Source organism: Delphinus delphis, chromosome 19, assembly GCF_949987515.2.
Source record: "Delphinus delphis chromosome 19, mDelDel1.2, whole genome shotgun sequence".
Lineage (NCBI taxonomy): Eukaryota > Metazoa > Chordata > Mammalia > Artiodactyla > Delphinidae > Delphinus > Delphinus delphis.
Genome location: NC_082701.1, coordinates 12,387,079 through 12,410,659, shown reverse-complemented (window position 1 = coordinate 12,410,659; position 23,581 = coordinate 12,387,079). Strand labels below are relative to the sequence as shown.

At 57.9% G+C, this 23,581-nt stretch overlaps 2 protein-coding genes across 4 annotated transcripts; both read left to right on the top strand.

Moving 5' to 3' along the window:
- Nucleotides 1-1,504: 1,504 nt before the first annotated feature.
- Nucleotides 1,505-5,493, top strand: ARHGDIA (Rho GDP dissociation inhibitor alpha). 2 transcript variants are annotated; one of them, XM_059998564.1, is made up of 6 exons: nt 1,505-1,596; nt 3,119-3,335; nt 3,438-3,521; nt 3,785-3,861; nt 3,942-4,005; nt 4,133-5,493. In XM_059998564.1, the coding sequence occupies exons 2-6, from the start codon at nt 3,146-3,148 to the stop codon at nt 4,330-4,332; spliced, it is 615 nt and encodes a 204-aa protein (XP_059854547.1). In that variant the 5' UTR covers nt 1,505-1,596; nt 3,119-3,145; the 3' UTR covers nt 4,333-5,493. The 2 variants fall into 2 exon arrangements, with proteins under 2 accessions (XP_059854547.1, XP_059854546.1); XM_059998563.1 differs by lacking the exon at nt 1,505-1,596 and adding an exon at nt 1,888-2,271.
- Nucleotides 5,494-10,946: 5,453 nt separating this feature from the next.
- P4HB (prolyl 4-hydroxylase subunit beta) lies at nt 10,947-21,705 on the top strand. 2 transcript variants are annotated; one of them, XM_059998102.1, is made up of 11 exons: nt 10,947-11,141; nt 12,216-12,422; nt 14,536-14,669; nt 14,804-14,941; nt 18,526-18,630; nt 18,828-18,953; nt 19,134-19,334; nt 19,479-19,599; nt 19,684-19,865; nt 19,964-20,050; nt 20,807-21,705. In XM_059998102.1, exons 1-11 carry the CDS (start codon nt 10,991-10,993, stop codon nt 20,885-20,887), a joined length of 1,533 nt encoding a protein of 510 aa, XP_059854085.1. In that variant the 5' UTR covers nt 10,947-10,990; the 3' UTR covers nt 20,888-21,705. The 2 variants fall into 2 exon arrangements, with proteins under 2 accessions (XP_059854085.1, XP_059854084.1); XM_059998101.1 differs by lacking the exon at nt 20,807-21,705 and having other exon boundaries at nt 19,964-20,155.
- The last annotated feature ends 1,876 nt before the right edge of the window (nt 21,706-23,581 follow it).

The following is a 23,581-nucleotide window of genomic DNA, read 5'->3' as shown; positions in this document are numbered from 1 at the left end:
AGTGCAGTTTTGCCCACTGGACCACCAGGAAAGTCCCTCTGTTTCTGTTTCTGAGGCCTCACTTGGGGGACGCCAACTGCCTTATAGAGACGCCAGAAGCTGTGGGCAGCAGGGAACTAAACCCTCCAGCCAACAGCCCACTGCATATCCTTGAGACCAGGTCCCAGGCTCACAGCTGACCACAACTTCACAACACTGGAGCCGGAATCACCCCGCAGAGCAGCTCCCTAATCCTCGTTCAAGATAGTAAATGTTGGTCGTTTTAAGCTGCTAAATTCCAGGGTAGGTTTTTACCCAGCAATAGGTGACTAACATAACAAGTGTGGTATTTTTCAAAAAGCACTTGGGTTATGGGAAAGCAAACTTTTGCTCAACCAGCGATTCAGCAGTGCAGCAGGACAGCTGGCTCTAGCATCGCGGTTTTCAGTGGCAGGAAGCCTCAGAAGCACACACCGAATAAATACCATACTGGAATGCTCTGTCTTTGGCCAACTCAACTTCCTACACGTAAAGGGGCCAGTGAGACTCTTAGATACAGAAAACTCGCAAATACTCATCAAAAGTTAAGACATTTCGAAAAGATACCAAGGTCAGTATTTCGCGTTAAGTTCTATGGCCTAAAAGGCCCTCCTACGCGCAATCTAGGGGTGTGTGTTTGTGATGATTCTGGTGTTGAACATTTGGGGGCTCAGACCCCGCGAGGAGGAGGAGGAAGTGGGGTGCTTGGCGGGCATTGGCGGCGCGGGCTCCGCCAGGCCCACCACATTGGTCACAAATCATGGGCCCCACCTGGAGCTGCAAAATGCTCCTGGGTTGAGCGCATGGGCAAGTGTCCAATACTCGCCATGCGGCTGGAGAACCCGGGTCGGCCGTGGCGTCTGGGGCAGGAGCTCCTGGCAGGGCGACCACATGCTGACTTGGTCTGGAAGGAGCGAAAAGCTCGGCAGGCCTACCGATCCCTCTCCTGGAAGGGCGCGCCAGGCCGACACCCGCGGATGAACGTCCGGCGGTAACTTCCAGGAGGCCGGACTGCAGCGACTGGGCGCGAAGGCCGCCTCAGGCTGGACGGCGGCCATCCGCTGACCCCGGCTCCTAGAGGGGACAGGCCGGGCCCGTTTGTCCTCGCAGAATGACGGCTGCATACCCACAGAAGGAGGCGTGGCCGTGGGAGACGCGCCCGTTGACAGACGCGCGTTCCAGCATCTCGCGGAAATGCCACGCCGCGCCCACGTTCCGCGTGGGGCTCAGCGAGACTGTAACACTGCCCCGCCCCTTCAGCTTGCGGGCTGACCCCTGGGGATGCCCGGGTCCAAAAAATGCCTGGGGCAAAGGGCGTAGAAGCCCCAACGGGATAGGCCCCCGTAAACGTCCCCACCGTCGCACCGCCCACGCAGGACGCGCCCACGAGGCCGTGCCCACAAGATGGCGGCGGCGCGCAGACGCCAGGGCCCGCGCGCATGCGCTCTCCGCAGCCCGCCCGTCGCGAGCGGAAGTCGCGTGACCCCGGAAGTGGCCGGCCGGGCGCGCGCGGGCGGGGCGGCAAGGTTCGTCATTCTGTGCGGGAGGGAGCGCTAGAGCGGCGAGGACGATCCTCCGGTGAGCGCGGGCGGCGGGGCTGGCGAGCGCGGTGGGCGCGGCAGGCGGGGCGGCCGCGGGGGAGGAGGCCGGGGCCGCGCCTTTGTTCTCGCCGCCCGCCCCGCCCGCCAGCCCAGCCGTGGGGTCTGCGCCGGGCGGGGGCGGCATTGACAGCGAGCGGTGGCCTGGGCGTAGGGCGGGCCCACGTGCGGGTCGGGGGCGCTGGGATCCGGAGGCGGGGGCTTGGGTGCTGGGGGCGGGATCCGGGGGTTGTGCAGGCCTCTTTTGTGGTCGCCGCTCGTGCCCAGGACCCCCTCCCCGCTGGTGCGCGCGGGCCCGGGCCAGGCCGGACGCCCCTTCCCTTGGGCGGTGAGGTCCCCGCGCCCCACCCCACGCGCCGGGCCGCGCCCGGCCCAGATTGCAGGCCCTGCGGAAGTGCGGGCCGCGCCATCGCACTTAAAGGATCCTGTCGCCTGCGGCCGCGATTGAGTGGCGTTAGGGCGTGAGTCTTCTAGAGGAATTCCAGAGGAAGCAGCAGGGAGGTCTGGAAAAGCGGGCCGGCCCCACCCTGCCTGCGGCGGCCGGGCGGTTCCGGGTCCCTAGCGGCCCTTTGTAAGATCTGATCCTCGCACGGGTCCCAGCCTTGGCTATCTTTACTGGCAACTGGTGGCCCTGACCCACCTCCTGCACCTCCAGGTTAGATCTGAGCGGGTTTCAGATACTCCTCAGGGATTCTAGGGGGTGCGACGGTCATCCTTACCGAAGGAAGCCCAGTGGCTGCCCCATCGCTGCTCCTCGCTTTGTCAGCACTGCTGCGGGCTCTTCTGGGGCAGGGTCCGGAAGGAGGGTCCTGAGACTACCACATGTTTGCAGCGGTTCGCAAATTCTAGGTCGCAGACCCTCACAATTGGAGATACGGTTGGCAGACACTTAGGATCTCTCATGCCATTTTAGGACTTACCTGTGAGACTGAGGTTGGCCTTGTCATCTGAGCCTTAGGAGAGTCCTGTGTTTGAAGGGTGAGACAGAACTGACCCGTGTCTTGCACAAAGGCTTTGGTTTGCAGCTAGGACGTGTCCGAAGGAACCCTCTGGTTAGAGAGGACCCAGCAGGAGGGGTCCCTTGAGGCAAGGGCCTGGGCAGTTCAGAATAAGCAGCAGGACTTGGTCCTGATGTTGCCTGGAGGGACCAGGGTGCTGCTGTTTCCTGGGCAGCAGGGGAGCTGTGCTTGGTCTCCCCTAGGAGCAGGCTGCAGGTTCCATTTAGCTCTGGGTGCTGGACCTGGGGTGGGGTCCCCTGAGGTAGGCAGGGCAAGGAGGTAAGTGTGGCCCCTCTGGGCCTCAGGAGCCAGTGTCTGGGGCCTTTTCAAAGTTCTGGCTGTCGTTGCTTTCCTGTTACAGAAGGTGCACCTCTCCTTGGGCCCAGGTGGGGCTTGGCCACCTGCAGAGATCTGACGCAGATCACCTGGGGGACTTGCAGAGGGGCAGGAGGGGGAACACTGGGTCCCTCCGAGATGCCACAGCCCATGCTACCCTGCCCACAGGTGTCCCAGACCTAGCTAGAGGTGAGTATGGCTGAGCAGGAGCCCACAGCCGAGCAGCTGGCGCAGATTGCGGCTGAGAACGAGGAGGATGAGCACTCGGTCAACTACAAGCCCCCGGCCCAGAAGAGCATCCAGGAGATCCAGGAGCTGGACAAGGACGACGAGAGTCTGCGCAAGTACAAGGAGGCCCTGCTGGGCCGTGTGGCCGTGTCCGCTGGTGAGTGGGCCCTGGTGGGTGTGTGTGGACACCTGTCGCTTTTCTGGATGTTTGCTACTATTTTCCCCACTGGTGAAACTCTAACTTGCTGTCACTTTGCAGACCCCAATGTCCCCAATGTTGTGGTGACCCGACTGATTCTGGTTTGTAGCACCGCCCCGGGCCCCTTGGAGCTGGACCTGACAGGTGAGTGGCATCTCTGAGGTTCCTGGCTGGGGCTGCCTGGCACCCTGCTGCTTCCCCTAAAAATAGTTTGTTGGGGTGCTGGCGCCCTCTTGTGGGGAGCACAAGAAGTGTAGCCAAGTGGTCTTAAAAGGCTCTGGCTTTGGTGTGGTCTAGGTCTGGGTTGCCAAGGCTTATGTGGGGGCGCCGGGTGGAAGGGGCACCCCACCAGGGCCAGAGGCTTCCCCTGGCTGAACCTCCTAGTGTGGCGTTCCTGTCAAATGCAGGTGATCTGGAGAGCTTTAAGAAGCAGTCCTTTGTGCTGAAGGAAGGTGTGGAATACAGGATAAAAATCTCCTTCCGGGTAAGGAGGAGGCTCAGGGAGGTGCCAGGGTCTGGGGCTGGGGATCCTGGCTGAGCCCTGCTTGGGGTGCCTCCTTGCAGGTGAACCGAGAGATCGTGTCCGGCATGAAGTACATCCAGCACACGTACAGGAAAGGCGTTAAGAGTGAGTGAGGGTGGGCGCCAGGCCCGAGCCCCCAGGAGGGAGGTGGCCACCCAGGGGCTCAGGGATCGGGAGGGAGAGAGGAAACACCCAGCTCTGCTCCCTGACTGACGCCTTTTCTGCATCGCAGTTGACAAGACCGACTACATGGTGGGGAGCTATGGGCCTCGGGCGGAGGAATACGAGTTCCTGACCCCCATGGAGGAGGCCCCCAAGGGCATGCTGGCTCGAGGCAGCTACAACATCAAGTCCCGTTTCACAGACGACGACAGGACTGACCACCTGTCCTGGGAGTGGAACCTCACCATCAAGAAGGAGTGGAAGGACTGAGCCGTGGCTGGGAGGTGGGCAGGGCGGGCGGACGGAAGGACGGACATGCCCCTCCCCACCCCTCCCGACCCCAGACCAAAGTGCTGACAGGGCCCGCCCACGCTGCCGCCACTCCCCCTGGTCTGCCTCCTGGCCGGCCTGTCTGTCCCTCCTCCACCCTTCCAGCCTGCTGGCCCCAGCCTCCTCGGTGGTCTAGTGTTGTTGCTGCTTCCGCCTGTGCTGTGGGGAGGGAGGTCTACACCTCCCCTTCTGTATCCCTTGAGGTTTCCCCACTGTCCTAACCCGACCTGAGGTCCTGGCAAGGGAGCCAGGCATTGCAGAGGGGCTTAGGTCCCCTGGGCCTTCTCTGTTGCCCCACCTCGTGTTCTGGCACGCCCTCCTGGTGGGGGTGGGGTGTACCACGTGGGGCCTCGTTGGGCCGGTCGTCCTCCAGCTTTCACTTCTCCCCGGTCAGTCCATCCATCGCTGTCAGTAACCGTCTAACCATGATGCCTTAACATGTGGAACGTGTGCTGAGGGGGCGTCACTAATCTCCTAACCCCGTGTCTGCATGAGCATGTGGTCTCCCCCAGTCCCTGCCCTGTCTGTGATCCCCGTGGCCCGAGAAGGTGTGTGGGATGTGCTGCTGCTGCTCCCCGGTCTGCCTGGGCCTGGCCAGTCCCCCTCCCCCTGGCCAGGGCTGCGGGGACGGCTCCAGGGGCTTGGGAAAGCCAAATGCCAAACCTTGAGCGGCCTCCAGTCCCATCTGGGAGGCTGGGTGTCCTCACACCTCTGCCTTCTCTGTCCCGGTGGGCAGTGCCTAGAGCCCACAGCCCCACGAGAGAGCCCTCAGCAGACAAAACCAGTGGCCAAGCCTTACCTGTCCCGCCTGGGCCTGCCGGCCTGGAGTCATGTGCCTGGCCTGTCGGTATTTATTGCCTCCATATGTGCCGTCCTCTGGGCCCACTGGCCTGCTGCCTCTGCCCCCAGGCTCGGTGCCACCATCCCCAGCAGGCCAACCAGGACCCAGCCAGGACAACTGTGGGACCAAGCTTGCACAGCTGGAGCCGTCCCCTGTGCCCCCCACCCAACCCTGCCCCTCCCCGGTCAGGCCCGGGCCTAGAACGCACAAGAGCCTGTCCTGCTTCTCCTTTTCTGACCGGGAAATAAACTCCCCCTAAGGAGCCAGGGTGTCTGCTGGTCGTCTCCTGGTGGGAAAGGGGAAGTGGGGCCCCATTCCTCTGCTACCCCAGGGCACCCAGAGGCCGGCCAGGGGCCAGGTGCAGTCGCCACTGCTCCTGTGGCTGTTGAAGGATAATGGGTTTTAAGCCCTTTCTTAGTCATGTCAGCCCGCGAGGCCAGTGCTACCCTTTCAGCTCTTGTGGGGAAAGGGCGGGGCACAGTCAGGCCCTGGACCCGGTGGGGTGTCCAGAGTGGCTCCGGCACCCGACTCATGGGCCCTGTCTGAGCCTCTGGGAGGGAACACTTTCAGCCTCAGAGAAGAGGAATCGTGCTGAAGACTTGGGAACAAATGGGATGACTGGGTCGCAAGGGACCTGGGATAAGGACTCCAAGCTAGGTAGGAAGGTGGAGAAGTTGGCACCATGGGCAGCAGGGCCAATGGAGGGTGACATGGAAGGCCGGCCAAGCCCCTGTGCCCTGTAGGGCCAGGCAGGGCCAGAGGTCCAAAGGTGGGATTGGTAAGGTGAGATGAACGGGAGGAGAGGGGGACCCTCGCTGCATGGAGGTACAAGAGAGCACCTAGCGAGCCCTGAAGGACTGCCAAGGGCCATGCATGCTCCACAGCCAGTCCCGCTGACCATCAGGGTCTCTTCAGGACCTTGGGGTAGCAGGGACTGTGCTGCCTCAGAGCATCACCTCCAAGGGCACCCAGTACCTAACACACCCTTTCCCAGCCCTAAGGCAGGAAAGGGCAGTTAGGAATCCCCAGCTCCGGAGTGTCGGAGTGTCGGTTCCAGAAACTCCCTTTTATGGCTCAGTGTTGGTTGCAAAATCTCCCTTTGTGCTGAGCCGGTGAGGAGAGTGGTATGTGTCACACCTAGGCAGCCGCTTCCCTGATCCCGCCTTGGCTGCACTCCTCCCAGTGCTTATCAGTAGGGTGAGCCCTCCCAGGACCTTATCACCAGCTGGGATGGACTCGGAGGTACCCTTTCACCTCCACCCGCAGTTCAGTGACCACATGTCATGCCAGGATGGCACCCACAGGGCTGGCTATCTCCTGGCCTTCCTTACCAGGGCCCTGGTGGGATTTTGGAGTCTGGGCGCTGGGCTGGGTAATGGGATAAAATGCCACTTGGTGCAGCAGCTGGCCCAGACGTAAATCCAAGAGCCGTACCCCCCAGCTCTGGAATCCACAGGGGTCAAGGACCCTAACCAGCCTCTCCCAGGACTGTCTGCTGGAGGCAGGGGGAGGTAGTGAGACTGCACAGCTTGGGTTCCGAGGCCCAAGGCCTTTCCCACTAAACTCAGACACAGCTACCTCTGAAGCAGCTCTACCTTTGGAGGGGAAAGGCTCCCAGGCGGTGGCTACAAGTTTCAGTCTGCAGGAGCCCCGGGGCCAGCCACAGCCGCTCTATCTCTCCCTGTCCACCTCCTAAGAGGTCCAGTGAAAATCTTCAAACCTAGGGTCAGCCTGTGCTGGCAGCCGTTTGGTTTATTGGGCGAGGGCCTTCCGAGGCTCCGGCAAGCCAGGAGGCCTACTAGCTCTTGGATTTTCCAAGCTTTGGTTTGATATGTGAACTCAGACCCCAAGTGCCAAGTAGCACAGACACGCTGCCAACAGCCAGGACTTTGTTCTCGTTCCTCCTCTGGTGAAGGATTACATGAGGTGGCACCTGCAGGACCTGCATGACGTGTCTCTCAGGTCCCAAGTCTAACCTGATCCTTCTGGTTCCACCCCAAACCCAAACCTGTCTGTACAGCTCAGTGCCGCTGGGCCTGGGCTCCCTGCCCTAGTGAGCCAGTGCCTGTGACCCTTCCTCTCCACTCCCTCCCTCTGTCCATAGCCCTAGTCATCCCCAAGCTTCTGCCTCCTCAGCCATCCCCTAGATGGACCCTTCTTCCACTGAGGAGAGTGGCAGTGGACACCAGGTCAGCGCCTTTATTGTGACTACTCACCAGTTATTGTAGCTTGCTAGAATCTTCTCCATGCCCAGCACTGTCATACTTTACAATCAGGGTCCACTTCAGTCCACCAGGGCCACGCTCAACCACTGCACCTTCTTCCTATGTCCCAGCTCACCCATGTGCAGGGCTGTGTGGCCCATGGCACAGCCCTCACTACCCTGCTCCTGCTCCACCGTGGAAACCTGCAGTCAGGAGGACTTCCTGGGTGTCCAGGAGCCAGCTGTTAACTCCCTCAATGCCTCCAGTTGGGTTGAAAGGGAGTTGTTTTATTCTGAGAACTTTTTTTGTTTTTTTAATATTTGGCCACACCAGGCGGGACGCAGGATCTTAGATCCCTGACGGGGGATCAAACCCGCGCCCCCTGCTGTGGAAGCGTGGAATCTTTTTTTTTTTTAATTTATTTATTTTTCTGGCTGCATTGGGTCTTCGTTGCTGCGACGCAGGCTTTCTTGAGTTGTGGCGAGCGGCAGCTACTCTTCGTTGCAGTGCGCAGGCATCTCATTGGGTGGCTCCTCTTGTTGCAGAGCACGGGCTCTAGGCGCACCGGCTTCAGTAGTTCTGGCTCACGGGTTGTAGAGTGCAGGCTCAGTAGCTGTGGCGCACGGGCTTAGTTGCTCTGCGGCATGTGGGATCTTCCCAGACCAGGGCTCGAACCCATGTCCCCTGCATTGGCAGGTGGATTCTTAACCACTGCGCCACCAGGGAAGTCCCCAAGAACTCTATTTTTGAGAGTAGTCTTTATCAATATGTTTTACCACTCAGTTGTTCAACCAGTGTTTAATGAGCACTTCCTCTGGGCGTGAGAGACCCCTGGAGGACATCCTGAAGCAGCTGTACTGGGTTCAGAGAGATGCCAGAGCCACAGCCACTGGGGCTCTGCTCTCCAAAGGTGCACTCCAGCTCAGGGCACTGGTATGAGAGTGAACACGGCTCCGTCGCCTCTTCCTAGAGTTGCCCATGAAAGGCATGTGAGTGGCCTTAGGAAAAAGACAGACGCTGGCCCTCCCCTCAGGGCCAAGGCTTGCAGAGGTGTACAGTGAACCTGGCCTGTGTCCTGGGGGGAAGGATGCACCCCTGCACCTCACCCAACTACTGACCAACCCCAGAGACTGGAGACCTGGGGCATCCACAAACATGGCCTCCCTCCAGCTTTCTGGGAACCCCACTTCCCTGCGGACGTGCTTTGAGAAGGTGCACCAATGCAGGCAAGGCATGAAAATACCGTGCCCTGCCCAGGCCAGAGCCCTGGTTTTCACAGAACGATGACTTGGCTGGGTTCACCTGGGCTGCAGAACAGTGGCCTGTCATCACCTGCATCAAGGTGTGTCCCAATTACCCTTGGCTTTGGCCATGGAGGCCCAGACTGAACCAGAGTGAGAGTCAACCACAGCCAGCAACTCAGATCCTTGCTGTCCTGCGTCTGGTCTGTTCTCCCCTTGGTCCCAGTATTCTCATCTTTTGTAACTACTTTACCGTATGCTGTGAGGCTAAGCTGCCTCCAAACCATCACAAACTAATCAACATCTTGGTATCTCTTCACTCTGTCCCTATCAGATGAAAAAACTAAAGTCCAAAAATTTAGGCATCTAAACTCTGATTTCATGAGTGCCTCTGAAATCTAGACGTGGTACAAATGTCCCTTGTCTCAGACCCAAATTGTGGTCTGTAAATCGGGGTCATGGCAATCACAAAAATGTTGGGAGATAGGGCAGGAGATATGAGGCAATTCCCACCCTTTCCCAGAGAGCAGAGGGTGCCTGTGATGGCTTATTTTGAATCACTGCCACTCAGCGGGCCAGGACCCCACTGAACTGGGGTGGAGGCTGCAGCTGCAGAGACACATGTTCATAGCCTTTCGTTGCCTGAGGCCCAGCTCCTGTACAGTGCCTTCTGTGAGGTAGACAGGCATCCCAGGAGCTACAACCACCTCTGACTGACTCTTGTTCTACTGGCCCTGGGGGAGGGGCACAGAGAACCTGGTCTTGACCTTCAGGAATTCATATTCTAGGTGAGGAAGTACCACAAGAGATGAGAAGACAGGCCCTCAGGAGCTACGTGTCAATAAATGCAAACTCTCAGAAGTACAAAAACATCTTTTTTTCTATGTTTTACCATTTCTGAAATCAGGATGTTATTATAGTGCCAACGTGTACATTTAATGTGGGCGTGTCCTCCTTTTTCCTGTCAAGTTATTAAATCGATGATGAATGAAAATCAGTGGGGTTGGCATTTCACAACCGAGGAAGTGAACACAAATGAAGAAGAGAGTGTAGACGGGGGTGGGGTGGGGTTAGAGTTAGGCTTTGAGCTGTGAAGGAAAAGGAGCTGCTCCGTCCAGAGCCGCGCCGCCCGACAGAAGCAACATTTGGGCGACGTATGTTATTTTAAATGTTCTAAAGCCACGTTAAAGAAAAAAACTGGAGGAAAAAAAAAGCTTTAATACTTTTACTTAAGTCATCGTATACAAAATATCTCAACATGTCAATATAAAAAGGCATCAAGGGAATATCGTACACTCCCCTCCCGTCCTCAGTCTTGACGTCCGGTGCGTGTTACGCTCACTCCCAGTCACGCTGCTCGGCCGCATTTTAGGGCTCGGTGGCCGCTAGCGACCCCCCTAGTGGACGGCGCGGGTCTACCCGGGCGCCTGAAAGCGACCCAGGGGCTGCTTCGTGGGACTGGCAGCCGGTGGGAGGGAGAGAAGGTGCCGCAGGAGACGGTGCCGGCCCTGAACCCTCTCACCAAGGCAGGCGGCCCCATTCCGGGCCGAGCCGAGTCTTGCCGGCCCCATCGCGTCCTGCCTCGGTCCTCCCCGCGCCCCCCGCGCGCTGCCCCTGCGCCTCGCTACGCCGCCACCTGGAGCGCCCGAGCCGCCCGCTGAGGCCCCCGGGGCGACGCCCGAACCGGAGCCCCGCCACTGCAGGGGCCGCACGCGCCTCACGCGCGCCGGAAGCGCGTCAGCTCAGTTTCCAGTCTGCAGAGCTGGGGGGCGGTGTCAATTGGGGATACGCGGTCCAGTCAGAAAGCAACACGAGGGGTTTCGGAGGCGCAAGCGCGGCCCCGCCCCTCAGCTGGGGACTCCGCCCCATTGCCACGTTCGACGAAGGATCGCGCGGGGTGCGCGCATGTCTCGGCCAATCAGGAGTCGCAGAGCCCAGGCCCCCGAAGGTAGCAGCCATTCCAGACCCGCTGAAGGTGTAGGAGAAAGCCACCAGTCACAAGGCCAGGGAGAGAAAGTTCTCCGTCAGGAACCAATGAGAGGCCGGGAAAGAGTGCGAGCGCGAGCTCCTTGGCCAATCCTGGGCGAGGGCGAGGGAGGTGCCCGTAGCGATTCCGAATCCGGGGCCGTGGCCAGTGTGGACGCCCAATGCGAGAGCGGCGGAGGCGGGCCCCTCAGCCCACCGGCCAATCGGAGGTGGGCGCGGGCGGGCGCGCGCTCTGCGGCCTGAGTTATAAGGGCGGGGCGGGCAGTGCGCGCTCTTGTGGCCTGCTGTCCTGGCGGCGCCAACAGGAGCGCGGAGATCGTTTCGACATGCTACGCCGTGCTCTGCTCTGCCTGGCCCTGGCCGCGCTAGTCCGCGCGGGCGCCGGCGCCCCCGACGAGGAGGACCACGTCCTGGTGCTCCATAAGGGCAACTTCGACGAGGCGCTGGCGGCCCACAAGTACCTGCTGGTGGAGTTCTGTGAGTGCCGCCCGCTTGTCCGTCCGTCCGGGCCGGGCCTCGCCGTCACCGCGGCGTGGGGATGGAGTGAGGACAGAGGAGGGGCCAGGGGTGCAGGAGCACCGGGGGGACAGAGGGACGGAGGGGGGCTGAAGGGTGGGGGGGGCGCAGGGGTCCTGGGCGCCCCTCCTCACCCTCCCTCCCCCGGCCCCGCCAGAGGTGGGTTGGGGGTCTAAAGGGCTGTCAGCTTTCCGGCCACCCCATGGATGCGCTGACTCCTAGCCCCTGGAGAGGCACATCCTTAAGCGGAAACAGCCCACAGACCTGTCAGCGTCCGTGCGCTGCCCGTGTCTTGGGGGCATCCCTCCTGCCCAGCTGGACCCTGAGGGTGACCAAGAGCAGACAGCTTGAATGTGCTTTTATGCCTGAGGTCCACATGGCAGGATGTCTTGGATAGCCTAAGTAAAACAGGGTCGACTGTGTAAGCTGCTACAACTACGAAGGACCACGCAGGGTCCAGTCCCCTAATTGCTTGCCTGGACCAGTTCCCAGAAAACACTGCCCCTGCCCACACCACCTTCCACCAGGAACAGCTGTCTTCTGATTAACAGTGTTGCCAACCAGAATCCAAAACCTTTGTGTCCATAAGTGTTTGAGCCCTGACTGTTTCAGGGGGAAATCTTAGGCCTAAGACAGCTGCTAACCTGAGTTCAGAGAGAGTCTAAACAACTCGTGTTAGATGTGAGTCTTGTACTCATGATTAGTCTCACCGAGTACACGGCTGCCGTGGCTTTAGCTGCCTAACTTCTTTGGTTCCTAAAGGGAAATTCCGGGGACTCAACTGCCCTGATCGCCTGCAGGTAGTAGGAAGTTGCTAATCATTGAAGACAAAGCAGAGTGGGGCTGGTGGTTTGTCATTCACGGCCTCTATCGGATATTGCCCAAGAGAACCAAGCTATCAGCTCAACCTGTGGGTTCAGAGGGGTTATCTTGGTTCAAAGATAAGGATTTTATGGAGGGAAGTAGCAAAGGAGAAGGGAGGGGAGGCAGTGGAGTGGGTTGGTGCTGCCTTCTAGGTCTTGCTTTCTCTCCCAGATGCCCCATGGTGTGGCCACTGCAAGGCTCTGGCCCCGGAGTATGCCAAAGCAGCTGGGAAGCTGAAGGCAGAAGGTTCTGAGATCAGACTGGCCAAGGTGGATGCTACTGAAGAGTCTGACTTGGCCCAGCAGTATGGCGTCCGTGGCTACCCTACCATCAAGTTCTTCAAGAACGGAGACACGGCGTCCCCCAAAGAGTACACAGGTGTGACCGCGGCACGTCCTTTCATTGCCTGCAGTTCTTGAAGATAAGAGGCGTGGAGGAGAACCCATTCTTGAACCCATTCTAGGTCTAGTTCAGACTCTGAGGGTTGTGTGAGGAACATTCTCTCATTCCTGAACCTCTCAAGTGGAGAGGGTCATCCCAGGGGGGTGGCTAGTAGGCTGAGGCTTGTGCTAAGGTGACCAGCAAGTGGGGGGAGGCTGAGCAAATGGAGCAACACGTCCGCCTTTGCTGGCTCTCTGGTGCGCCTGCCACCAAGGCGGGAGCAGGGGCCTTTCACAGAAGAGGGGCAAGCGGAGATCCGTGGGCACCGGTCTGGGGCTCGTGCCGGTCGTGGCAGAGCTTGAATCCGTGCCCGGCTTCGTCTGCGGCACAGGCCCTCAGTCGCTGCTCGGCCGCCTCCCCTGTGTAGCCTGGTCGGTACCAGTGACAGCGGAGAATCTTTGTCTGTAAAACAGGTTCTGTGGCTTATCTGCTAGAATCCTTTAGAGCAGCACATCTTGTTAGTTCTGATGTCAGCAGCTCTGGTTTTCTCAGTAGGCTGCGGTTTCATTGCTCCCACTTTTACTTATGTTCACTTTTGGAATGGAAGTGCCTTATGCAGAGTTACCATGATCCCGTCACTAACACTAAGGCTTTGTAGATGAGACAACTCTTCCTGACTCCACCTGTAACTGATAGCACAGCTTTCACTTATTCTCTGCAGAATGCTTTTTTTTTTAAGCTATTTTTTAAAGATTTATCTTAAGTGTTTTGTTTCTTTTTTTAAAATACTTATCTATTTGTGGCTGTGTTGGGTCTTCGTTGCTGTGCGCGGGCTTTCTCTAGTTGCAGCAAGCGGGGGCTACTCTTCGTTGCGGTGCACAGGCTTCTCATTGTGATGGCTTCTCTTGTTGCGGAGCACGGGCTCTAGGCACGCAGGCTTTAGTAGTTGTGGCTTGTGGGCTTAGTGGCTCCACGGCATGTGGGATCTTCCCAGACCAGGGATCAAACCCGTGTCCCCTGCATCGGCAGGCAGATTCTTAACCACTGTGCCACCAGGGAAGTCCTAAAGCTATTTTTTTTTTTTTTTTTTTTGCGGTACGCGGACCTCTCACTGTTGTGGCCTCTCCCGTTACGGAGCACAGGCTCCGGACGCGCAGGCTCAGCGGCCATGGCTCACGGGCCCAGGCGCTCTGCGGCATGTGGGATCTTCCCGGATCGGGGCATGAACCCGCGTCCCCTGCATCGGCAGGCGGACCCTCAACCACTGTGCCACCAGGGAAGCCCCCTAAAGCTATTTTTTAAAAAATATTTTATTTATCTATTTTGGCTGTGCCGGGTCTTAGTTGCGGCATGCGGGAACCAGTTCCCTGACCTGGGATCGAACTCGGGCCCCCTGCGTTGGGAGCGTGGAGTCTTACCCATTGGACCACCAGGGAAGTCCCTAAGGCAGAGTTCTTTTAAACATGAGATTTGGCAGCCCTTTCCAGGTTGGACCAGGTAGTTGCACCCTATGAGGGGAAAAAGGGTAACTAGCCTCAGTCTCAGGAGGAGCAGTTTTCTTCCTTTTCGTTTTATCTGCTTGGGTGGTGTGCATGGGCTGATCTCTTCCTCCTGTCCGTCCAGGAGGCATGTGGGGCGAGGACACCTGACCAACCTTGGCGCACGAGGTGGTAGAGCCCAGCCCGCTTTCGCAGGGGAAAGCTGGCCTTGAGGCTGACTTGCTAACCAGCCCTTTCTTCCAATCCTACCACATCTTCATTAAGATGAAGCCTAGTGTGAGACCACTGGGGGGAAAGTGCACATGTGTTTAATGAATTTAAATGTCAAGGAAAATTTACAAGATGCAAAGGTATTAGTGGAAAAAAATGACTTGTAATCTATTATCCAGAGGTAACCACTGCCTTTTCCTCCTTTAAACACAACCACAGTCTCCCATATACTCAGAAAATCCTTTTTAGCCCTGGAATTTGGGCAGGTATGTAGACAAGATGCCTTTTCTGTGGCAAGAGGATGTTTTGCTCTGGTTTTGGCAGAGAGGTCGGATAAGGATGGGCGGGGAGGGTGGGCGCACCCCTGGTTTCAAGTGGACCCTGCATGTGTTTGGGTGCAGCTGGCAGAGAAGCCGACGATATCGTGAACTGGCTGAAGAAGCGCACAGGTCCTGCTGCCAGCACGTTGTCTGACGGGGCTGCCGCGGAGGCCTTGGTGGAGTCCAGCGAGGTGGCAGTCATCGGCTTCTTTAAGGTAGAGGCTTTGGAACTTCATCCCGGGTCTTCCTTCCTCCTGCTGTGGCCTGGGCACCACAGTCTGCCCTGTTGCTGACCAGGGCAGGGGTTTTCAGTGTTGTGGTGGCAGCCACCTCTGTTTCTCCTCTCCAGGACTTGGAGTCGGAGTCTGCCAAGCAGTTCTTACTGGCAGCAGAAGCCACCGATGACATCCCCTTCGGGATCACATCCAACAGTGACATGTTCTCCAAATACCAGCTGGACAAGGACGGGGTTGTCCTCTTTAAGAAGGTGAGTGGCCCTCGGGCAGCGTCCCCCTCCCGCCCCCCCCCCCCGTGGGTAGTTGCGGTGCTGTGCTGCAGGGCTGGTGTTGCCTTCGAGGACCTTGCCCGGGCGGCGCTGGCTGCTGGACTGAGGCCCACCTGTTATCAGGGCCCATTTTGCAACGTCAGGTTGTAGGAGCCTCTTAAACAGTGGCCTTCAGCCCTTCAGCTGTGGGCCCTTTGTTCCAGCTTCTGTGGTCGCCCCGGTGCAGTGTTCTATGGAAGCCAGGCGGCTTCGGAGTGTTAGCTTGTTAAAGGAAAGCTGTGGTGATACCTGTACCAAAGTTTGGCATTTTAACCACTTTTAAGTATAGGATTCAGCGGCACTAATTACATTTGCGATGTTGTGCAGCTGTCACTCCTGTTTGTTTCCACTCTGGAGTATTAGTGGCATGTGTTCCCACCCTGTTGGTAGAGCCTGGCCCCAGGGCTCCCTCGGGCTCCTCCAGGCTTTCCCAGCCCCATGTCTGTTATTCCTTCCGTGTGTCTTTTAACCGCTCTGCGCTCTTGCTAGGACACAGCTGAGATGGGTGTGTGCAGGCATTACCCGAGTGGGCGATGGGGGTCTCTCTTTTATCTTAGCCAGCAGACAGTGGCTGAGCACCCATGCTCTTGGGACACAGCTGTCCCTGGACTGGGTGCTGAGTGGAGGAGGGAAGGCTGTGGGGGTGGGGCTGGGCCTTTGACTCCTGTCCTGTTTTGTCCCCAGGGTTAGAAGGTGGTTAGAAGTAGTGTTACAGCAAAGTTGTAAATCGAGTGGTCAGAAAGGACGCAGTGTTTGGGGGGCTGACCTCCCACTGTGTGTGCACTTCCGGTGGGGCACCGCTGAGCCTCCGGCGCCTGGGGGTGGGGAGCATGGGGCGGGGCCTCCCAGCTGCACAGGGTTCTGGGGCAGCTTGCTTTCAGCTCTGTCTGAAGCCCCTTTTTCGAAAGAACTCAAGGCATTATATATGCTCTCTTTTCTTAGTAGACATCCTCATGATGTCCCCTAAAGGGAATAGAATTGCTAAATTAGTCGATTGTCTTCCCAAAAGTGCCCAGGAAACTGTAATTAACAGCTGATTAGGAAAAAACCCTGCCGAGTTGGATGGAATTGAGTGGAACGAAGGTCCTGGGCTCACCCTGCAGTTCTGGGTGAGGGACTGGGAGACTCAGGCCTGTAGAGCTTGCAAATCCCCTTTCATCAGCTTGGTCCACACAGTTCTTTTCCATTATCCTTGAGATCTGGAGTGGCATTTGTCACACTGGATCGATGGTTTTGGTGATCATATGTCCTTGAAGGTTAGCACGATTGTTCCTTGTTCGGCAAACACTGTAGTCACGGTAGCTCATCTGTTCTTGGCCTCAAGTCTTTGGTGTTCACGCAGGCTGGGCACAGCCGACCCCCTCAGGTCTAGTGCCAGTGGGCGGGCATACCCTCTTGCACTCGTTTGCTTCCGGTGACTGTGCTGGAACGGCATGGCTTCCTTGGGCAGCTGTGAGGAAGAGCCTGGCAGAGCCCACAGGCTTTGTATTGGGGGGTCAGACAGCTCCACAGATGAGAGGAAGAAGATGCAGATTCCTGCCCGGCCTGTGGTCCCCATTCTCTGCCGTTACTAGTTCCCCTTCCTTCAGGCTGTTCGCCTAGTTCCTCAGAGTTAGCTGGGTCTTCCAGTGGGCAGCCTCGAGAGCGGGATGGGGCTCCCAGGAACGTCCAACTGCCACTTGAGAGAGAGGATGGCGAGGGTGGGGCTCCAGCAGAACTTGAGCCCGAGATTCCCAGCTTGGGTCCCAGGTCAGCTGGGTTCCAGGTCGTTGGAACTTGGACCACTGGTTTGAGAGCTGACCATCCTGTGTCTTTGTTTGGTGTTTACTTTGTTTTTCTTTTTCATCTTTGAAGCTGGGGGCTTAAGCGTGGCTGTGGGGCCTGTTCGTGGCATTCGCATTGTGGTCTGGAGGGGTGGCCTTTGCCCAGGACCCCAGGCCTCCTGCAGCTGGCTGTTTGGTTTTTACCAAAGCAGACACCGAACATAGTGTGACACGGCAACATTACCTCGCAGACTGCGTCCCAACAGAGGCACGGCAGTTTTGCAGGAGAGGAGATGACGGCCTATTTGCCTCTATTGGGGGCTCCATTTTATGCCTGATGGTGCCCAGCCATGGCCAGGCCAGCCTCTCGCCTCCATTTCCTTCCTATTTCTCTGCACCTTCCCTTTGCGGGTGTGGGGAAGGCAGAGCAGGCTTCAGCTCCCTGCTCCTGGCCCTCCGTGTGGTCCTACTTAGCAGCACGTGTTGTGATCAAGCCATGTGTCAGGCCCTGCATAAGTGCAGTGGGAGTGGGAAGTGGCCACCTGCTTTTCTGGAAGTTACTTTAGGAAAACACAGAGGGAAATGACCCGGAAAGGAAGGTGAGTGGTTTTTCTCTCCAAGTCCCATTTGAGTTCACAGGGGTGATGGGAGGCTCACTGACCTGCTGGACAGGCCAAGGCACAGCTCAGCCTTCCTCACGAGGAGCTGTGTCTGCCATCCCCATCCAGAGCAGGGCCGCATCTCGCGGCTCTGCAGCGGCAGCCGTCGCCCTTCGTGGCCTCAGGACTTTGAAACTCTTAACAGGTTACTGGAGTTCCCAGAGCTTTTGTGTGTGTGTATTACACCTATCCATTTTTATTGTTAGAAGTGTTAGAAGTTAGAACTGAGAAATTGGAAAAAAAAAACAAATAACTTGTTCATTCTGAAGTAACAGTAATAAATGTTAACATGTTATCAAAAATGACATTTTGAAAAAAAAAAAATGACATTTGGGGGGAATTCCCTGGCGGTCTAGTGGTTAGGAATCCGCACTTTCACTGCAGAGGGCCTGGGTTCAATCTCTGGTTGGGGAACTAAGATCCCACAAGCTAGATGGTGCAGCCAAAAAAAAGATATTTTTGTGAAAATTAATTTTTCCCCAACAACAACATCTTAGGGGTAAGAGTGGTATTTTAGATTTCTGCTGGTCTCTAATGTCTGCCCAAACAGAAGACAGCTGGGTTCTCCTGTTTGCCTTTAGTCTGACGTAATGTCACACCGTACTGCACACTCCGGGGGGAAAGGGTGACAAGGCACCTGCCGTCTGAGCATGATTGTGAAAATCACTCTGACCTTGCATCCCCCCTGGGAGGGCCTTGGACCCACAGGGGTGAGGCCCGCACTGGGAGAGCTGCAGTTTTAGGGACTTGGCAATGAGGCAGTCCTCTGGCACCCAGGACGTGGGGTTCTCGTGGCTTGTCAGGAACATGTCGGGGCAGGGTGTGGGTCAGCTGCTGCCATCCTGGCACGTGGGAGGCTGCCTGCCAGTGTTCGTGGGGAGCCTGCGTGCGCTCCTAGTGGCCTCACTGTTGCCTGGTTGCCCAGAGGTTATGTCCCTGCAGCCGTCACCTGGTTTGGATGGAGGCACGTGGGTCCTGCCCCCAACTGTGCTCAAAACCCAGACAGGAAAATGCTGCAGACTGCGTTCCTGGCCGAGTCGGGCCAGCCGGGGCAATAGGGGGCTTTGCGGAGAGCCTCGGCATCCACACCTTTCTCTCTCCACAGTTTGATGAAGGCCGGAACAACTTTGAGGGGGAGGTCACCAAGGAGAAACTTCTGGACTTCATCAAGCACAACCAGTTACCCCTGGTCATCGAGTTCACTGAGCAGGTGTGGCTCTGTGCTGCTGGTCCTGCCCCTGGTGGGGGGAGGTTTCGGGGGGTCATGATGTTCGGTCGTGGGGACCCCCACTTGCAGAGCCCCTGCTGTTGTCCAGGCTTGTGGTGGCATTGGGGCCATTGAGAGAATAGCCTGTGTCAACAGTTTGGTTTGTGACTCAGACCAAGTAACTTGCGTTTCTAACACAGACAGCCCCGAAGATCTTCGGAGGGGAAATTAAGACACACATCCTGCTGTTCCTGCCGAAGAGCGTGTCCGACTACGAGGGAAAGCTGAGCAACTTCAAAAAAGCTGCCGAGAGCTTCAAGGGCAAGGTGAGCACTCCCGGTGGCCTGCGGGCGGCTCGGCCCCAGGTTGAAGGCTGGTCCAGAGTGTTCTTCCTGCCTCAGGACAGCCTGTTTAGTCTCGGGGTCCCAGCTGTTGGGAGTGGGCAGCAAGGAGGCAGAGGGAGCCCTTGTCCTACAGTGCCGTCAACGTGCCTTTTCTCCCCCAAGATCCTGTTTATCTTCATCGACAGCGACCATGCTGACAACCAGCGCATCCTGGAGTTCTTCGGCCTGAAGAAGGAGGAGTGCCCGGCCGTGCGCCTCATCACGCTGGAGGAGGAGATGACCAAGTACAAGCCAGAGTCGGACGAGCTGACGGCAGAGAAGATCACCGAGTTCTGCCACCGCTTCTTGGAGGGCAAGATCAAGGTATAGGCCGTGTCTGGGGGTGGGCTGGGGGTACTGCTGAGGATCCTGGGGGCGCACCTCCTCCTGAGGCTCTGGAAGCAGCTAGGCAGCGGAGGGGTCCCTGGGTGACCGCGCATGCCTGACCCTGCTCTACCTGCCCTCTAGCCCCACCTGATGAGCCAGGAGCTGCCTGATGACTGGGACAAGCAGCCTGTCAAAGTGCTCGTCGGGAAGAACTTCGAAGAGGTCGCTTTTGATGAGAAAAAGAACGTCTTTGTGGAGTTCTGTAAGTGAGGCCCTCCAGCTCCTCAGGGCTCGGTGGGGCAGGGTACTTTGCGGCCGAGCAAGACTCAGAACGGCTCTCTTTCAGACGCCCCGTGGTGCGGTCACTGCAAGCAGCTGGCCCCCATCTGGGATAAGCTGGGAGAGACGTATAAGGACCACGAGAACGTCGTCATTGCCAAGATGGACTCCACAGCCAATGAGGTGGAGGCAGTGAAAGTGCACAGCTTCCCCACGCTCAAGTTCTTCCCCGCCAGCGCCGACAGGATGGTGCGCCCGCCATCGAGGGCTGGGTGGGAAGGGTGTGCAGGGGCAGTGGGGGGCTGTCAGGTAGGACCGCTTCCCGCATCTCATTCCCCTCCCCACAGGTCATCGACTACAATGGGGAGCGGACACTGGACGGTTTTAAGAAGTTCCTGGAGAGCGGCGGCCAGGACGGAGCCGGGGATGATGATGTAGGTGGTCACCGGACCCTGCCGCCCATGGGACATGCTTTCTCAGTGCTGCCGGGTAGCACTATACAGGGGTGTTGCGAGGGTTTTTAGGTGCCAGTGTTTGCTCAGGAATCTTCTCAGGCTCGTCTGGTACGTTCCCTGTCGAGCTGAGGTGCTCTGCTGGGTGTGAGCTCAGGCCTGTCCACATCAGCGAAGGTCACCTGGGGGTAGTGGAGGGGACATCAGAAGTGCCAGGCCAGGAGGGTGTGGCAGGGTGGGCGTGGTGAAGGGAATGGTCAGCTGAGGCCGCAGGGCCCGCCCGGAAGTGGAAGCGCGGGGATGTGGGACCAGGGGGCAGACCTGCTGGGGGGCGGGGGCAGGTGAGGAGCGCCAGGGCCGTTTGTGCCGCTGTGGTTCATGGGCTGCCACTGGCCTTTCAGACTCCAGGGCTACAGGGGTGGATGTTACACACCAGCAGTTCCCTGCTCGGTCTTCACGCTGGGGCAGCCCCTGCGCTCACCTGCTGGATGGCGTGGGCTGGGCTGCCACAGCACCAGCTCTGCTTCCCCCCTGTCTTGTGGGCAGAAGTCCCCGTGCCTCGCTCTCCTCGGGAAGCGCACCCCACATATACGCACATCTGCTCACAGAGACCAAAGTTGGCTGCTTGTGCCCGAGTGGCCAGCTGGTCCCTGGCGTACTTGGCATGGGTGTGGGGGCCTCAGCATGCCAGCTTGGCCTGGACCTCTCATTTCCCTTCCTTTTCATCCTCCGTCCCAGGATCTAGAAGACCTCGAAGAAGCAGAAGAGCCTGATCTGGAGGAAGACGATGATCAAAAAGCTGTGAAAGATGAACTGTAACACAGAAAACCAGACCTGGGCACCCAAACCCGGCACCTCCCAGTGGGCTGCACACCCAGCAGCACAGCCTCCGGACGCCCACAGACCCTCCCGGAGAGGGAGCGTCGATCGGAAATGCAGGGAACTTTTTTGAAGCCACACTTCACTCTAACACACGTGTAAATCTAAACCCGTCTTCCTTTGCTTTTCAACTTTTGGAAAAGGGTTTATTTCCAGGCCAGCCCAGCCCATCTTGGTGGGCCTTTTTTTTAAATTGTGATGTACTTTTTTGTACATGGTTCTGTCCAGAGTGCCCGCTAAAATGTTTTGGAATCTCATGCTGGCAATGTCTCATTCCTGTTAAGTTTATACTATCACTTTAAAAAAAAATTCCATCTGTGGGATTTTTAGATGTTTTTGGAAGTCAGGGCGTCTGTTCCACCTTGGCCAGGCCTCCCTGGGACTCCTGTCCCCTGTGTGGGGCAGGACCAGGCCGGTCTGGACAGGTCCCTCACCTCATGCGGTGTTGCCATGGTGGAGCGTGGCTCCTGCATCGTTTGGTTAAATGGTGACTTCAGGTTTCTGTCACAGGGGCCCCCCCCATGACTGGAGGGTGCAGCTGCAGCCCCCTCCTTCCCCAAGCCAGGGTCCTTGTTGCTCTCTGACATCCAGGGTGGCCTGAGGCCTGCACCAGGCAGAACCAGGACCCTCCGTTTCCAGGCTGGGAGACGGCCAAGGATGCTTGCTTGAGCCGAATCACATGTTGACAGTTCTTCAGGCATTTCTACCACAATATTGGAATTGGACACATTGGCCAAATAAAGTTGAAATTTTCTGCCTGTTGTTGCCTCTGCCTTACAATCTCCAGGCACGGGGAGTGGGGCTGGAATTCCAGGTTTCTCGGGAGAGGAGGTGGGCTTGGTGGGGGCCACTCTTGTTGAGACATCTCTTTCTTGGAACGCAGCAGAGATGCAGAAGCGTGCACAAATCCTGTGGGCACAGTGTGCGGAGCTGTCACCATCATGACGGGGTGAGGGCTGCCTCTTGGCCCTGTTCCTGTGCCGTCAGGCTGGCTTACCCGTGACGCAGTTCGGCAGCTTTACCCGCCGTGGGCATCCAGTGGTCACAACATGGATTCTCCCCACGTGCCATGTCAGGACGTGATGGTCAGGGACGCGTGGCTCTAACCTTAACCCTCAGGTGGGGAGCGGCCCCTCCCCACCGCTGTCTGGAACCACTGCAGCTTCTGATGAGAAATCAGGGGCATTCAGACTTCAAGAATGCTGTGCTCATCACCAAACCTTCATGTAGAAAAGAATCTGGAGTTAAGGTTGCAAATCTCTATTTTTAAGATGTAATTTGACTTCTAGAACCTCTGCTTACTCATAGTTTACATAGGGAAGAGTATCTCGATTGATTTTTTTTCCCCACAAACTCAAAAGCTGCCAGCCTGGCTGCAGTGTTGGGCTGATGGCACCTGAGCGTGGATTGGTGACACCTCTTGGGCCTTGGGGAGAGCTCTGAGTGGGAGACCCACAGGGGGCCAGCCGGGCTCAGATGGGTGTCTGTCCCCCGGCCAGAACAGCCCTGCCCAGCCCGGGGCTTCCCGTCTGTTGCTCTGCACACATCTGTAGCCACAGGTAGGACAGCAGGGCTGTTGATGACGTTATTGGAGGGAACAGGTGGAGATCCAGTCCACTTAGGGAGGTCAAGGACAGACTAAATGTGGCTAGGTCTCCGAGGAGCCCGGCCTGTCGCTCCACGTGCTCCAGCGGTCCCTCCAACTTGCTGCCTGGCGTAGGAAGTGTGCATGCATTTCCTGATTCCCAGCCCCCAGTTCTGATGCTGCTGGGACCTTGGAGGTGGCAGAGGCAGTTCCAGCAGACGTGACCATGAGACTTGCTGTGAATGTGGTTCCCTTTGTGGTCTCGGCCCAGGGGGAGGTGGGTGTGTCATTTCCCCCATGACCGCAGCTACGCTCCAGCCAGAGGCCCAGGTGTCTGCTCTTGCCCTCACAAACCCCAGGACTGCTCCTGCCTCTCACCTGGGCGTGTGGTACACAGCTGGTGTCCAGGGAGAACCTGGTGTTAGCACCCTTGGCAGCACCAACCAAGCCCCGGCTTGTCCACACGCTCTGGCATCCAGGTACCGCTCCCCAGCTCAGCCCATGGCCGGACTCCCTTCCCTGGTTCTCAGGTGGTCTGTGCCAGGGCTGCTCCAGGGTCTGTGTGTGTTGTGCCTCGGCTGTGCTGACACAATGAGATGTGTATCCGTGAAAGAGTGAGCTCGGGCACTTGGAGCTTCTGTGGGAGATCGCTGGGGAGATGTTAGCTCTGCCCTCCTAAACGTGAGCGGGTTCCCCAGGGTTATGCGTGTGGTTTCCAGAGGAGGGAACCCAGGGTGGGCTGAGAGCAGGGCTGTCAGGAGTCACAGCTGCAAGGGGTGGGCTATGCCCCATGACAGGCGTGGGTGACCCTGCAGACCAGCTGTGTGGAGCCTGGCCCTCCGCATAGAAAGCTTGGGACCAGGTGTCGCTGCCCAGAACAGGGCCGTCATGTGCTCCTGGGAGGGGGAGTGAGTCACCGATACCTTTCCCCTTTTGCCCAGGCAGCTGATTAGCACATTCCTGGGTCTGGGTTTGCTGGGACATGGTGGTTGGAGTCCCAAGCCCGGCAACGCTGGTGGATTAGCGAAGTAACTGCAGGCATAGGGTAG

Excerpts from the sequence above, each read along its gene's own strand:
- ARHGDIA (XM_059998564.1), top strand. The coding sequence starts at position 3,146 with ATGGCTGAGCAGGAGCCCACAGCCGAGCAGCTGGCGCAGATTGCGGCT. Across the intron at positions 3,336-3,437 it reads CCGTGTGGCCGTGTCCGCTG|ACCCCAATGTCCCCAATGTT; the intron begins GTGAGTGGGCCC and ends GTCACTTTGCAG. Across the intron at positions 3,522-3,784 it reads CTTGGAGCTGGACCTGACAG|GTGATCTGGAGAGCTTTAAG; the intron begins GTGAGTGGCATC and ends TGTCAAATGCAG.
- P4HB (XM_059998101.1), top strand. The coding sequence starts at position 10,991 with ATGCTACGCCGTGCTCTGCTCTGCCTGGCCCTGGCCGCGCTAGTCCGC. Across the intron at positions 14,942-18,525 it reads GGGTTGTCCTCTTTAAGAAG|TTTGATGAAGGCCGGAACAA; the intron begins GTGAGTGGCCCT and ends CTCTCTCCACAG. Across the intron at positions 19,600-19,683 it reads GAACGTCTTTGTGGAGTTCT|ACGCCCCGTGGTGCGGTCAC; the intron begins GTAAGTGAGGCC and ends GCTCTCTTTCAG.